This window comes from Hypanus sabinus, chromosome 9 (genome assembly GCF_030144855.1).
Source record: "Hypanus sabinus isolate sHypSab1 chromosome 9, sHypSab1.hap1, whole genome shotgun sequence".
Taxonomy (NCBI): Eukaryota; Metazoa; Chordata; class Chondrichthyes; order Myliobatiformes; family Dasyatidae; genus Hypanus; species Hypanus sabinus.
Genome location: NC_082714.1, coordinates 96,201,842 through 96,216,109, shown reverse-complemented (window position 1 = coordinate 96,216,109; position 14,268 = coordinate 96,201,842). Strand labels below are relative to the sequence as shown.

Sequence of the window (14,268 nt, the reverse complement as noted above, 5' to 3'; positions counted from 1 at the left end):
TGTGAGCCTAGGGCCAGAGGTCACAGCCGTACAGTACATTTAGAACCAGAGATGAGGTATAGTTTGTTTATCCGGTGGGTGGTGAAGCTGTGAAATTCATTGACACAGATAGACTTGGAGTCCAAATAATTGGGTCTATTTAAAGCTGAGGTTGATAAATTCTGGATTAATCTGAGCATTTCAGGTTATGAGGAGAATGCTGCAGAATGGAATTGTGAAGGATAATAAATCAGCCATGGTGGAATGGAGCAAACTTGATGGGCTGAACAGATTAATCCTGCTGCTGTGCCTTACGATCCTGTGGTCTATTACAGGAATATCCACCCGGGTGGAACTCATCCATGGACGATATGTGGGTAAGATCTTGCTCGTACCAAACTACCTCGTGATGATGGGTGTTCTGACTAGGTTGGTCTGGGCTCAAAGCAGTGTTCAGCTTTAAAATTCTTTCCATAGTCTGTGACGTAGAATCATTCCCCCTGCATCTGTTCATCTGCAAAATAATCCACCTCATATTGTTCCTGTCCCAAGAGAGTGTGATGGGACAGTGTGGAGGGAGTGTCACTCTGTGTCTGACCATGGGAGAGCCTGATAGGGTAGTGTACAGAGAGCATCACTCTCTTACTCTATGTGGTGGAGGCCGGTATGACAAGTTCTTTTAAGAGACTCTTAGATAGGTACATGGAGCTTAGAAAAATAGAGGGCTATGAGCAGGTTACATGGTCAGCACAACATTGTGAGCTGAAGAGCCTGTAGATTTTTATGTTCTGTGTTATACAATTTGGGGAAAGTTAGCGAGAATGGATACAAAATACAAATCCTGAGGGTGAGTGTGGAGTGGTGTGGTGAACTACATATACCTGACTGGACACGCCCCCCCAGCTGACTGCTCCTTTGGCTCCTCCCACTGACCGTGGCTCCTCCCAAAGACCCCGGTATAAAGGCAATTGGGCCTGAGCCCTGTCTCTCAGTCTCCAGGATGTAGCATGGTGGTCAATTGCTGCTTGTTCTTTCTTCCAGTCAATAAAAGCCGACATCTCGCCTCACGTCTCAGAGAGTTACTGATAGTGCATCAAGCGGATATTTCTGTAGTGAAAGAATCTCGACTTTTGATGTCACTCTTTACCAATGGGCACCACTATTTAAATGAGTGAGAGTCAAATCTTATTTCTCACTAAGGGTGAGGAGTCTGTGAAAGTCTCTCTCTCCCGAGCGGGGAAAACAAATACTTACAATGCTGATGTTGGAAAGGTTGTCATTAGGAAGAGGGTGAAGGGTCACTGTGACATGACTAGAATATGGAGTTGAGATATCAGTGATGTTAGTCGTTATCTGATTAAATGGTGAACTGGATCACTGGGCTGAGTGTCGTATTCCTGTTCCTATTCTGTATGTTCACGTCTTCCTCCGTCACAGCATGGGTTTTATAACTGGGGTTTTGTGTTGGCATCAAGCACTAATGATCTGCTGTATTATTACAGTGGAAAGAACAACGATGGAATAAAACTGGTGACTGGATGTGGGTAAGTTCTCACAACTGCAACAGCGTCTGTTGCACTCCATGACTGTAAGGGTGTGATGGAACGTGATTAAACATCCTGATGGGTGTAGACTGGATGAATGAATGCTGAATGCTCTGTAAATCTTCTGGGGTTGTTGAAGTCTTGATATCTGTAAGTCCGAGTGCAATTGTTACTCCGCTCTTTATATTAATCAGAAATAGAAAGTATGGAGTTTGCTTAGTAAGCTGAAAAGTCTCAAAGTAGATAAGACACCTGGAGCAGATGGTGTACATCCAGACGTTAAGATAGAGGTAGATGAAGAGATTATACAGACATTAATAATGATCTTTCAAGATTTACTAGATTCTGGAATTATTTGAGGACAGAAAAATTGCTAATGTCACACAATTCTTTCATAAGTGCGGGAGGCAGAAGAAAGGAAAAGATATGCCAGTTAACTTGAGCTCTTTGGTTTGGAAGATGTTGTGGCCATTATTAAGGATGTGACTTCACGGTTCTTGGAGGCACGTGAGAAAATGGGACACTGTTAGCATGGTTGCGTCAAGAGGAAATCCTGCCTGACAAATGATGGAATTCTTTGAGGCAGAAAAGACAAAGGAGAGTCAGTGGGTACAGGATTCTTGAATTTTCAGAAGGCCTTTGACTAGTTGCTGCACATGAGGCTGTCTAACATGTTAACAGCCCACGGCATTACAGGAAGGCACGTGGCAGGAGCAAAGACAATTGGTCTGTCTGCTTCCACTGTCCTTGCCTTTAGAGTTTGACATTTTCTTCCATATTTTAAATCCACCAATGCCAATAGAAGGGTTACTGTGACAAAACTATGCTGCCATGGAAGTTGATTCCCGAGAACCTGAACACTGGCTCTGTGAGTCCTGTGGGGAGCTTGAAGGACCAATGTCACTGCCTCAGAATAGAGGGACTGTTTAATACAGAGATGAGGAGGAATTTATTTAGCCAGAGGGTGGTTAATCTGTGGAATTCATTGCCCCGGGCAGATGTGGAGGCTGATTTATTGAGTATATTTAAGGTGGAGGTTGAGAGTTTCTTGATTAGTGAGCGTTAAAAGTTCTGAGGAGAAGGGAGGTTCAGTCTGTGTCTGATTCCTGGAGTGACTCCTCTAGTGAGAGACTCTCGAACTTGGGTGTTACTCTTTACCAATGGGCTCAATAAATCTTTTTTTTCTCACAGAGGGTGATGAGTGTGTGGAAGGGAATACTTTCAATGCTAATGTTGGGAAGTTTGTCATTAGGAAGAGGATGAAGGGTCACTGGATAAGACTGGACTGTGGAGTAGAGATTTCAGTGATGCTAGACATGGTTTGTTAAATGGTGAACTGGATCTCGGGGCTGAGTTTCCTATTCCTGCTTGGGTATATTTAAAGCTGATGTTGATAGTTTCTTGATTAGTCAGAGCATTACAGATCATGGAGAGAAGGCAGGAGAATAGAATTGAGAAACATAATCAATCAGCTATGATGGAATGGAGCAAAGATGATAGATGATTAGATTAATCCTGCTCCTGTGCCTTATGATCCTGTGGTCTCTTACAGAAATATCCACCCGGAATGAAGTCATTCGTGGAATATATGTGGGTAAGATCTCACTCCTACTAAACTACCTTGTGATGATGGGTGTTCTGACTCAGTCAGTCTGTGCTCAAAAACAGAGTTCAGATGTAAAAATACACCCATATACTGTGATGGAGGTTTATACCTTCTGCATCTGTCAGCTGCAAAATAATCCAGCTAATGTTGCTACTGTCCCAAAGAAGTTTGGTGGGACACTGTGGAGGGAGCTTCACTCTGTGGCTCATCACGGGAGAGACTGATGGGATGGTGTACAGAGAGCTTCTCTCTCTTACCCTATTGGGGTGGCAGGTACAACAGGGTCTGTTAAGAGACTCTCAGATAGGTACGTGGAGTTTAGAAAAATAGAGAGCTATGAGCACAACATTGTGGGCTGCAGGTCCTGTAATGTGCTGTAGATTTTTAAGTTCTGTGTTACACGGTTTGAGGAAGGTTAGCGGGGATGTGTCAAAATTCAAGTCCTGAGAGTACTTGTTACGATGAGTGTGGAGCAGATGTTTCTGTAGTGAGAAAATCTTGACGTTTGGTGTCACTGTTTACCAATGGGCACCACAATTTAAACCAGTAATGAGTCAAATCTTATTTCTCACCTAGAGTGAGGAGTCTGTGAAACTCTCTCCCTCATGGGCAAGGAAAACAAATACTTTAAATGCTGATGTTGGAAAGGTTATCATTGGGAAGAGGGTGAAGGGTCACTGAGACAAGACTAGTAAATGGAGTTGAGATATCAGTGATGTTAGTCGTGGTCTGATTAAATGGTGAACTGGATCACTGGGCTGAGTGTCGTATTCCTGTTCCTATTCTGTATGTTCACGTCTTCCTCCGTCACAGCATGAGTTTTATAACTGGGGTTTTGTGTTGGCATCAAGCACTAATGATCTGCTGTATTGTTACAGTGGAAAGAACAACAATGGAACAAAACTGGTGACTGGATGTGGGTAAGTTCTCACACCTACAACAGATGGGCCGAATGGCTATAGGACTCTCTGACAGTGTATGTGCAGGGGAATGTGATTAAACATACAACACCTTGATGGGTTTTGACAGGGTGAATGAATGCTGATTCATTGCTTTCCTTGTGGGAGAACCTATAACTCGGGAATACTGTTTAATAATGGATCCGCCAGTTTAAAATGAAGATAAGGGAGATATTTTGAAGTCTGTCTGGCAAAAGCAGTGGAAACAGAGGGTTTACAAAATTTCGGATGAAAGTTCTTCATTAGTATGAAGTGTTAAGCATCTTTCAATGGAACTAGGTTAAGAAACTGTGCAATTTGTAATTAATGGAAGCCCACACTTTATTGTCTCTGCAACTTACAATATGAATTCTGCTGTTCCCTTTGTGCCAGTACTCACTCAGACAAATTATCCAATTTATAACACCAGAATAGGGGATCGATCCTTTCTTCTTCCATCCTCAGGCATGGGGATTCTTCCTTGCGATGGTGGGTCTCTGAAGAGAGTCTTTGCTGATACCATACCTGAGGTGTCCACTTTTATATTCATTCCTTACCAACTCAAATATTGCCTTCCAGTGTCATTGGCTGTAGGTCATCTGATTGACATTTAACATCTCTTTATTGGCTCTGCTTCAGGCCAGCATCAACTTATTGCTCTCTTCCCAGCAAAGGACAGTTGGTAATTTATGGCTCTTGTTCTCTTCAATAACCAGCTTGAATACTCCAGGCAGGCACTGACCTCAACATTCACAAACCTTTATGTCATATTATATCAAAAAGGACTCACAAAAGAATAGTGGGGACTCTCGAACTTTCAATGGCGATGCTGGAAAGATTGTCATTAGGAAGAGGTAGAAGGATCACTGTGAGAAGTGTAGACTGTGGAGTAGAGATTTCAGTGATGCTAGACATGGTTTATTAAATGATGAACTGGATCACTGCGTTTCCTATTCCCACTTGAGTATTTTTAAAGCCAACATTGATAGTTTCTTAATTAGTCAGAGCATTACAGATTATGGAGAGAGGCAGGAGAATGGAATTGTGAAGCATAATAAATCAGCTATGATGGAATGGAGCAAACTTGATGGGCTGAATAGATTAATCCTGCTTCTGTACCTTACGATCCTGTGGTCTATTACAGGAATATCCACCCGGATGGAACTCATCCAAGGACGATATGTGGGTAAGATCTCACTCGTACTAAACTACCTTGTGATGACGGGTGTTCTGACTCAGTGGGTCTGGGTTCAAAACAGTGTTCAGTTGTAAAATTACATCCATAGTCTGTGACATAGATTCATTCCCCCTTCATCTGTTCATCTGCAAAATAATCCACCTCATACTTGGATAGGTACATGGAGCTTAGAAAAATAGAGGGTATGAGCAGGTTACATGGTCAGCACAACATTGTGGGCTGAAAGGCCTGTAACGTGCTGTAGATTTTTACGCTTCATGTTGTACAGTTTGGGGAAAGTTTGGGGATGGATACAAATACAAATCCTGAGGGTACTTGTTATGATGGGTGTGGAGCGGATGTTTCTGTAGTGAGAGAATCTCGACCTTTGGTGTCACATTTTACCAATGCGCATCGCAATTTAAACCCATGATGAGTAAAGTCTTATTTCTCACAGAGGGTGAGGAGTCTGTGAAAGTCTCTCCCTCAGGGCAGGGAAAGCAAATACTTTCAATGCTGATGTTGGAAAGTTTGTTATTGGAGAGAGGGTGAATGGTCACTGTGTCAAGACTAGAAAATGGAGTTGAGATATCAGTGATGTTAGGCACGGTCTGATTAAATGGTGAACTGGATCACTGGGCTGAGTGTCGTATTCCTGTTCCTATTCTGTATGTTCACGTCTTCCTCCGTCACAGCATGTGTTTTATAACTGGGGTTTTGTGTTGGCATCAAGCACTAATGATCTGCTGTATTATTACAGTGGACAGCAGAAGGATGGAACAAAACTGGGGACTGGATGTCGGTAAGTTCTCACAACTACAGAAGCGGGACCGAGTGGCTGTCGGACTCTATGACTGTAAGGGTTTGAAGGAATGTGATTAAACATCCTGACTGGATGAATGAATGCCGATACAATGTTTCCCCTGAGGGATAAGTTAGAATGAGGGAGTACTGTTCAATAATGGATCTGTCAGTTTAACCTGGAGATCAGGCAAATGTTGTTTGCCGGTCTCTCCCGGAAAGAGCAGTGGAAATAGAGAGGTTACATACTTTCATGGGAAAATACTTCATCAGATTGAAGTGATACTATGAGAAAACTAGGCAGCCATGGAAGTGGAGACCTGAAGACTAGAGCTCCATCTCTGTAAATCTTCTGGAGAAGTTGAAGTCCAGATATTTGGGAATCCGATTGCAAACGTTACTCCGCTCTTTATTCATCAGGAATAGAAAGTGTGGAGTTTGCTTAATAAGCTGAAAAGTCTCAAAGCATATAAGTGACCTAGAACTGATGGTGTGCATCCAGGCGTTCAGAAGGAGGGGGATGAAGAGATTATACAGGCATTAGTAATGATCTTTCAAGATTCACTAGATTCTGGAATTATTTCTGAGGATTGTAAAATTGCTAATGTCATACCATACTTTCAGAAGTGAGGGAGGCAGAAGAAAGGAAGTGATATACCAGTTAACCAAAACAAAAAAAAAAGAAAATTAAAAAAAAAATGGAGCATAGAAGGTTGATGGGGGACTTGATAGAGGTATTTAAAATTATGAGGGCGATTGATGATGTTGATGGGGATAGGCTTTTTCCATTGAGAGTAGGGGAGATTCAAACAAGAGGACATGAGTTGAGAGTTAAGGGGCAAAAGTTTAAGGGTAACACAAGGGGGAATTTCTTTACTCGGAGAGCAGTAGCTGTGTGGAATGAGCTTCCAGTAGAAGTGGTAGAGGCAGATTTGGTATTGTCATTTAAAGTAAAATTGGATAGGAATATGGACAGGAAAGGAATGGAGGGTTATGGGCTGAGAGTGGGACTAGGTGAGAGTAAGCGTTAGGCATGGATTAGAAGAGCTGAGATGGCCTGTTTCCATGCTGTAATTGTTATATGGTTTAACTTGAGCTCAGTGGCTTGGCAGATGCTGTGGCCACCATTAAGGATGTGACTTCAGGGTTCTTGGAGGCACATGAGAAAATGGGACATTGTTAGCATGTTGCCTTGAGAGAAAATCTTCCCTGACAAATCTGTTGGAATTCTTTGAGGCAGAAAAGACAAAGGAGAGTTAGTGGGTACTGTTGTCATGAATTTTCAGAAGGCCCTTGACAAGTTGCTGCACATGAGGCTGCTTAACATGCTAACAGCTGATGGTATTACAGGAAACATCCAAGCATGGATAGAGCAGTGGCAGAAGGTAGCATGGGAAAATGTCTGCTATTCTGGTTGGTTCGTGATGGCTATAGGTGTTCCACAGGTGATAGTATTGGCAATGCTTCTTCCATGTTATATGTCAATGACTTAGATGACAAAATTGATGTTTTGTGGCCAAATTTGCAGACAATACAAAGGTAGGTAGTGAGGCAGGTAGTGTAGATGAAGCAGGGAGTCTGCAAAATGGACAAAATGTCAGATAGAATGTAGTTCTATCATGGTCATACATTTTGATAAAAGGAATAAAGGTGTCAACTACATTTTAAACGGGAGGAAATTCAACAATCAGAAGTGCAAAGAGACTTGGATGTCATCCTGCAGGATTCTCTAAAGGTGAACTTGCAGATTGAGTTGGTAGCAAGAAGGCAAATTCAATGTTAACATTGATTTTAAGAAGAATATTTTACAAGTAGAAGAATGTAATGCTGAAACTATGTAAGTGATTAGTCTGAGTGCACGTAATATTCTGTGCTTTTTTTGGACCTCATCTTAGAGAAAATGTGCTGGGATTGGAGAGCGTCCAGATGAGGTGGACCAGAATGTTTCCGGAACCAAAAGGGTTAATGCATGAAGAGTGTTTGATGCAATATTTGCAGTCACTGAAGTTCAGAAGAATGAAGGGGAGGGGGGTGTCCTCACTGAACTCTAGTGAATATTAAAAGGCCTTGGTATATTGGATGTTGAGAGGATATTTCCTATAGTGTGTGAGCCTAGGGCCAGAGGTCACAGCCGTACAGTACATTTAGAACCAGAGATGAGGTGGAATTTCTTTACCCAAAGGGTGGTGAAGCTGTGGAATTCATTGACACAGATAGCCCTGGAAACCAAGTAATTGGGTAAATTTAAAGCTGACATTGATAATTTCTTGATTAGTCAGAACATTGCAGGTTATGGGGAGAAGGAAGGAGAATAGAATTGTGAAGCATAATAAATCAGCTATGATGGAATGGAACAAACTTGATGGGCTGAATAAATTAAAACTGCTCCCATGCCTTATGATCCTGTGGTCTATTACAGAAATATGCACCTGGATGGAACTCATTCATAGGCTATATTTTGTTAAGATCTCACTCCTACCAAACTACCTTGTGATGATGGGTATTCTGACTTGGTTGGTCTGGGCTCAAAACAGTGTTCAGCTGTAAAAATCCACCCATAGTCTGTGATGGAAATTCTTTCCCCCTGCATCTGGTCATCTGTGAAATAATTCCCCTCATATTGTTCCTGTCCCAAAAGAGTGTGATGGGACAGTGTGGAGGGATCTTCACTCTGTGTCTGACCATGGGAGAGCCTGATAGGATGGTGTACTCTCTTATTTGATGTGGTGGAGGCAGATAGAATAGTGCCTTTTAAGAGACTCTTTGATAGGTACATGGAGCTTAGAAGAATAGAGGGGTATGAGCAGGTTACATGGTCAGCTCAACAGTGTAGGCTGAAGGGCCTGTAATGTGCTGTAGATTTTAGCAGGATTAGTGGGGATGGCTACAAATATAAATCCTGATGTTACAATGAATGAGGAGCGGATGTTTCTGTAGTGAGAGAATCTCGAACTTTGGTGTCACTGTTTACCAATGGGCACCACTACTTAAACCAGTGAGAGTCAAATCTTATTTCTCACAGAGGGTGAGGAGTCTGTGAAACTCTCCCTCAAGGGCAGGGAAAGCAAATATTTTCAATGCTGATGTTGGAAAGGTTGTCATTAGGAAGAGGGTGAATGGTCACTGTGACAAGACTAGAATACGGAGTTGAGTTATCAACAATATTAGGTGTGGTCTGATTAAATGGTGAACTGGATCACTGGGCTGAGTGTTGTATTCCTGTTTCTATTCTGTATGTTCACATCTTCCCCTGTCACAGTATGGGTTTTATAACTGGGGGTTTGTGTTGGTATCAAGCACTAATGATCTGATGTATTATTACAGTGGAAAGAACAACGATGGAACAAAACTGGGGACTGGATGTGGGTAAGTTCTTACCCTACAACAATGTCTGTTGCACTCCTTGACAATAAGGGTGTGAGGGAACGTGATTAAACGTCCTGACGGGTGTAGACTGGATGAATGAATGCTGATACAATGTTTTCACTGAGGGAGAATTTAGAATGATGGAATACTGTTTAGTAATGGATCCACCAGTTTAACCCAGAGATCAGGCAATTGTTTGCCGGTCTCTCCTGGAAAGAGCAGTGGAAGCAGAGGTTACATGCTTTCATAGGAAAATACTTCATTAGACTAAAGAGATACTATGTCAGAACTGGGCAGCCATGGAAGTAGAGACGTGAAGACTAGAGCTACAGCTCTGCAAATCTTCTGGAGAAGTTGAAGTCCCGATATCTGGTTGAATCCGAGTGCAATTGTTACTCTGCTCTTTCTATTCATCAGGAATAGAAAGTGTGGAGTTTGCTTAATAAGCTGAAAAGTCTCAAGGCATATAAGTGACCTAGAACAGATGGTGTGCATCCAGGCGTTCAGAAAGAGGGGGATGAAGAGATTATACAGGCATTAGTAATGATCTTTCAAGATTCACTAGATTCTGGAATTATTTCTGAGGATTGTAAAATTGCTAATGTCACACCATACTTTCAGAAGTGAGAGAGGCAGAAGAAAGGAAATGATATGCCAGTTAACTTGAGCTCTGTGGTTTGGAAGATGTTGTGGCCATTATTAAGGATGTGACTTCAGGGTTCTTGGAGGCACATGAGAAAATGGGACACTGTTAGCATGTTGCCTTGAGAGAAAACCTTCTCTGACAAATCCGTTGGAATTCTTTGAGGCAGAAAAGACAAATGAGAGTTAGTGGGTACAGTTTTTTTGGATTTTCAGAAGGCCCTTGACAAGTTGCTGCACATGAGGCTGCTTAACATGTTAACAGTTGATGGTACTACAGGAAACATCCGAGCATGGATAGAGCAATGGTGGAAGGCATAGAGTGGAAAAAGTCTTCTATCTGGTTGGTTCACGATGGCTATATGTGTTCCACAGGTGATAGTATTGGCAATGCTTCTTCCACATTATATGTCAATGATTTAGATGACAATTTTGTTGCTTTGTCACCAAATTTGCAGACGATACAAAGGTACGTAGTGAGGCAGGTAGTGTTGAGGATGCAGGGAGTCTGCAAAATGACAAATGGACAAAGCGTCAGATGGAATGTCATTTTATCATGGTCATGTAGTTCGATAAAAGGAATGAAGCTGTAGACTACATTTTAAATGGAAGGAAACTCAACAATCAGAAGTGCAAAGAGACTTGGATGTCATCATGCAGGATTTTCCAAAGGTTAACTTGCAGATTAAGTTGGTGGTAAGAAGGTATTAGCGTTGATTTCAAGAAGAATATGATACAAGTACAAGAATGCAATGCTTAAACTATGTAAGTGATTAGTCTAAGTGCTCTTGTGATATTGTGAGCTGTTTTCGGTTGGAATCTAAGAGAAATTTTGCTGGGATTGGAGAGAGTCCAGAGTAGGTTGACGAGAATGGTTCTGGTAATGAAAGGATTAAGTCATGAAGAGAGTTTGATGCACTTTTTGCACTTGCTGAAGTTCAGAAGAAAGAAGGGTGGGGGGGGTCTCACTGAACCCTAGTGAATATTAAAAGGCCTTGGTATATTGGATGCTGAGAGTTTATTTCCTATAGTGTGTGAGCCTAGGGCCAGAGGTCACAGCCGTATGGTACATTTAGAACCAGAGATGAGGTGGAATTTCTTTATCCAAAGGGTGATGAAGCTGTGGAATTCATTGACACAGATAGCCATGGAGGCCAAGTAACTGAGTATATTTAAAACTGACATTGATAATTTCTTGATTAGTCAGAGCATTACAGGTTATGGAGAGAAGGCAGGAGAATAGAATTCTGAAGCATAATCAATCAGCTATGATGGAATGGAGCAAAGATGATGGATGATTAGATCAATCCTACTCCTGTGCCTTATGATCCTGTGATCTCTTACAGAAATATCCACCCGGAATGCACTTATTCATGGAATATATGTGGGTAAGATCTCACTCCTACCAAACTACCTTGCGATGACGGGTGTTCTGACTCAGTTGGTCTTTGCTCAAAACAGAGTTCAGGTGTAAAAATACACCCATAGTATGTGATGGAGGTTCATACCCTTTGCATCTGGTCATCTGCAAAATAATCCAGCTCGTGTTGTTACTGTCCCAGAAAAGTATGATGGGATAGTGTGGTGGGAGCTTCACTCTGTGTCTGATCAGGGGAGAGACTAATGGGATGGTGCAGAGAGAGCCTCTCTCTCTTACCGTATGTGGGGGAGGCAGACACAACAGGGTCTTTTAAGAGACTGTTGGGTAGGTACATGTAGCTTAGGAAAATAGTGGGCTATGAGCAGGGTACATGGTCAGTGCAACATTGTGAGCTAAAGGGCCTGTAATCTGCTGTAGAAAGTGTTGGGGAAAGTTTGGGGATGGATACAAATACAAATCCTGAGGGTACTTGTTATAATGGGTGTGGAGCGGATGGTTCTGTAGTGAGAGAATCTCGACCTTTGGTGTCCCTCTTTACCAATGGGCAAAAACATTTAAACCTGTCATGTCAAATCTTATTTCTCATCCAGGGTGAGGAGTCTGTGAAACTCTCTCCCTCAGGGCAGGGAAAATAAATACTTTCAATGCTGATGTTAGAAAGGTTGTCATTGGGAAGAGGGAGAAGGGTCACTGTGACAAGACTAGAATATGGAGTTGAGATATCAGTGATGTTAGGCACGGCCTGATTAAATGGTGAACTGGATCACTGGGCTGAGTGTCGTATTCCTGTTCCTATTCTGTATGTTCATGTCTTCCCCTGTCACAGCATGGGTTTTATAACTGGGTTTTTGTGTTGGCATCAAGCACTAATGATCTGCTGTATTGTTACAGTGGAAAGCACAACGATGGAACAAAACTGGGGACTGGATGTGGGTAAGTTCTCACAACCACAACAGTGTCTGTTGCACTCCATGACTGTAAGGGTGTGAGGGAATGTGATTGAACGTCCTGACGGGTGTAGACGGGATGAATGAATGCTGATACAATGTTTTCACTGAGGGAGAATTTAGAACGAGGGAATACTGTTTAGTAATGGATCCGCCAGTTTAACCTGGAGATCAGGCAAATGTTGTTTGCAAGACTCTCCCGGAAAGAGCAGTGGAAGCAGAGAGGTTACATGTCTTCATAGGAAAATACTTCATTAGACTGAAGTGATACTGTGATAAAACGAGGCAGCCATGGAAGTAGAGACATGATGACCAGAGCACTAGCTCTGCAAATCTTCTGGGGAAGTTGAAGTCCAGATATCTGTGAATCTGAGTGCAAATGTTACTCCGTTCTTTCTATTCATCAGGAATACAAAGACTGGAGTTTGTTTAGAAAGCTGATAAGTCTGAAAGCAATAAGTTACCTGGAACAGATGGTGTACATCCAAGGGTTCAGAAAGAGGTGGCTGAAGAAATTATACAGGCATTAGTAATAATCTTTCAAGATTCACTAGATTATGGAATTATTTCTGAGGACTGAAAAATTGCTAATGTCACACTATTCTTCCAGAAGGGAGGGAGGCAGAAGAAAGGAAATGATATGCCAGTTAATTTGAGATCAGTGTTTTGGAAGATGTTGTGGCCATTATTAAGGATGTGACTTCAGGGCTCTTGGAGGCACATGAGAAAATGGGACACCTTTAACATGGTTGCCTTGAGAGAAATTCTTGGCAGACAAATGTTGGAATTCTTTGAGGTAGAGAAGACAAAAGAGAGTCAGAGGGAACTGTTTTCTTGGAGTTTCAGAAGCCCCCTGACTAGGTGCTGCACATGAGGCTGCTCAGCATGCTAATAGCCCAAGGTGTTACTGTAAAGATATAACCATGGAAAGAGCATTAGCAGGAGGCAAAGAGTGGGAATGAGTTCTGGTTGGTTTGCGATGACTATAGGTGTTCTACGAGGGATAGTATTGGCAATGCTTCTTCCACGTTATATTCAATGATTTGGATGACAAAATTGATGCTTTGTGGCCAAATTTGCAGACAATACAGAGATAGGCAGAGAGGCAGGCAGTGCTGTGGAAGCAGGGAGTCCGTAAGATGACTTGGATGTACTAGGAAAATGGGCCAAGTGGCAGATAGAATGTAGTGTAAGGAAGTGTATGGTCATGCACTTCTATAAGCAATAAAAGTGTAGACTATATTTTAAACGGGACGATATTCAAAATTCAGAAGTGCAAAGAGACTTGTCATCGTGCAGGAGTCTCTAAAGGTTAACTTGCAGATTATGTTGGTTGTAAGAAGGGAAGTGCAATGTTAGCATTGATTTCAAGAAGAATAGAATACAAGAATGTAATGCTTAAAACATGTAAGTGATTTGTCAGACTGCCCTTGCAACATTGTGAGCAGAGTTTGGTCCGAACCCAAGAGTAAATGTGCTGGATTGGAGAGAGTCCAGAGTAGGTTCATGAGAATGTTTCTTGTAATGAAAGGGTTAATTCATGAAGCGCGTTTGATGCACTTCTTGCACTTCAGAAGAATGAAGGGGGAATCTCACTGAACCCTATTGAATATTGAAAGGCCTTGGTTTATTAGATACCGTGGGAATCTTTCCAATAACGTGCAAGCCTATGAGGAGAGGTCACAGCCTCGGAAAACAGGGAGTGCATTTAGATGCAGAGATGATGTGGAATTTCTTTATCCAGAGGGCTTACGTCCCAATGTCTGTGAGTCCAAGTGCAAATGGTACTCCACTCGTTCTATCAATAAGGAGAATGTCCTTGAAAAGCTGCATCTAGGTAAGCCACTGGATCAGATGGTGCACACCGACAGGTTCAGAAAGAGGTAG

At 42.2% G+C, this 14,268-nt stretch overlaps 1 protein-coding gene across 1 annotated transcript in view; it reads left to right on the top strand.

Moving 5' to 3' along the window:
* LOC132398883 (stereocilin-like) overlaps positions 1-14,268 on the top strand; it is a 150,086-nt gene that overhangs the window by 51,858 nt on the left and 83,960 nt on the right. Inside the window, exons 18-26 of the mRNA XM_059978715.1 lie at positions 315-356; positions 1,482-1,523; positions 3,076-3,117; positions 4,008-4,049; positions 5,212-5,253; positions 6,005-6,046; positions 9,370-9,411; positions 11,400-11,441; positions 12,326-12,367. Of these exons, the coding sequence (XP_059834698.1) occupies positions 315-356; positions 1,482-1,523; positions 3,076-3,117; positions 4,008-4,049; positions 5,212-5,253; positions 6,005-6,046; positions 9,370-9,411; positions 11,400-11,441; positions 12,326-12,367 (378 nt within the window). The remainder of the gene's footprint in view (positions 1-314; positions 357-1,481; positions 1,524-3,075; positions 3,118-4,007; positions 4,050-5,211; positions 5,254-6,004; positions 6,047-9,369; positions 9,412-11,399; positions 11,442-12,325; positions 12,368-14,268) is intronic.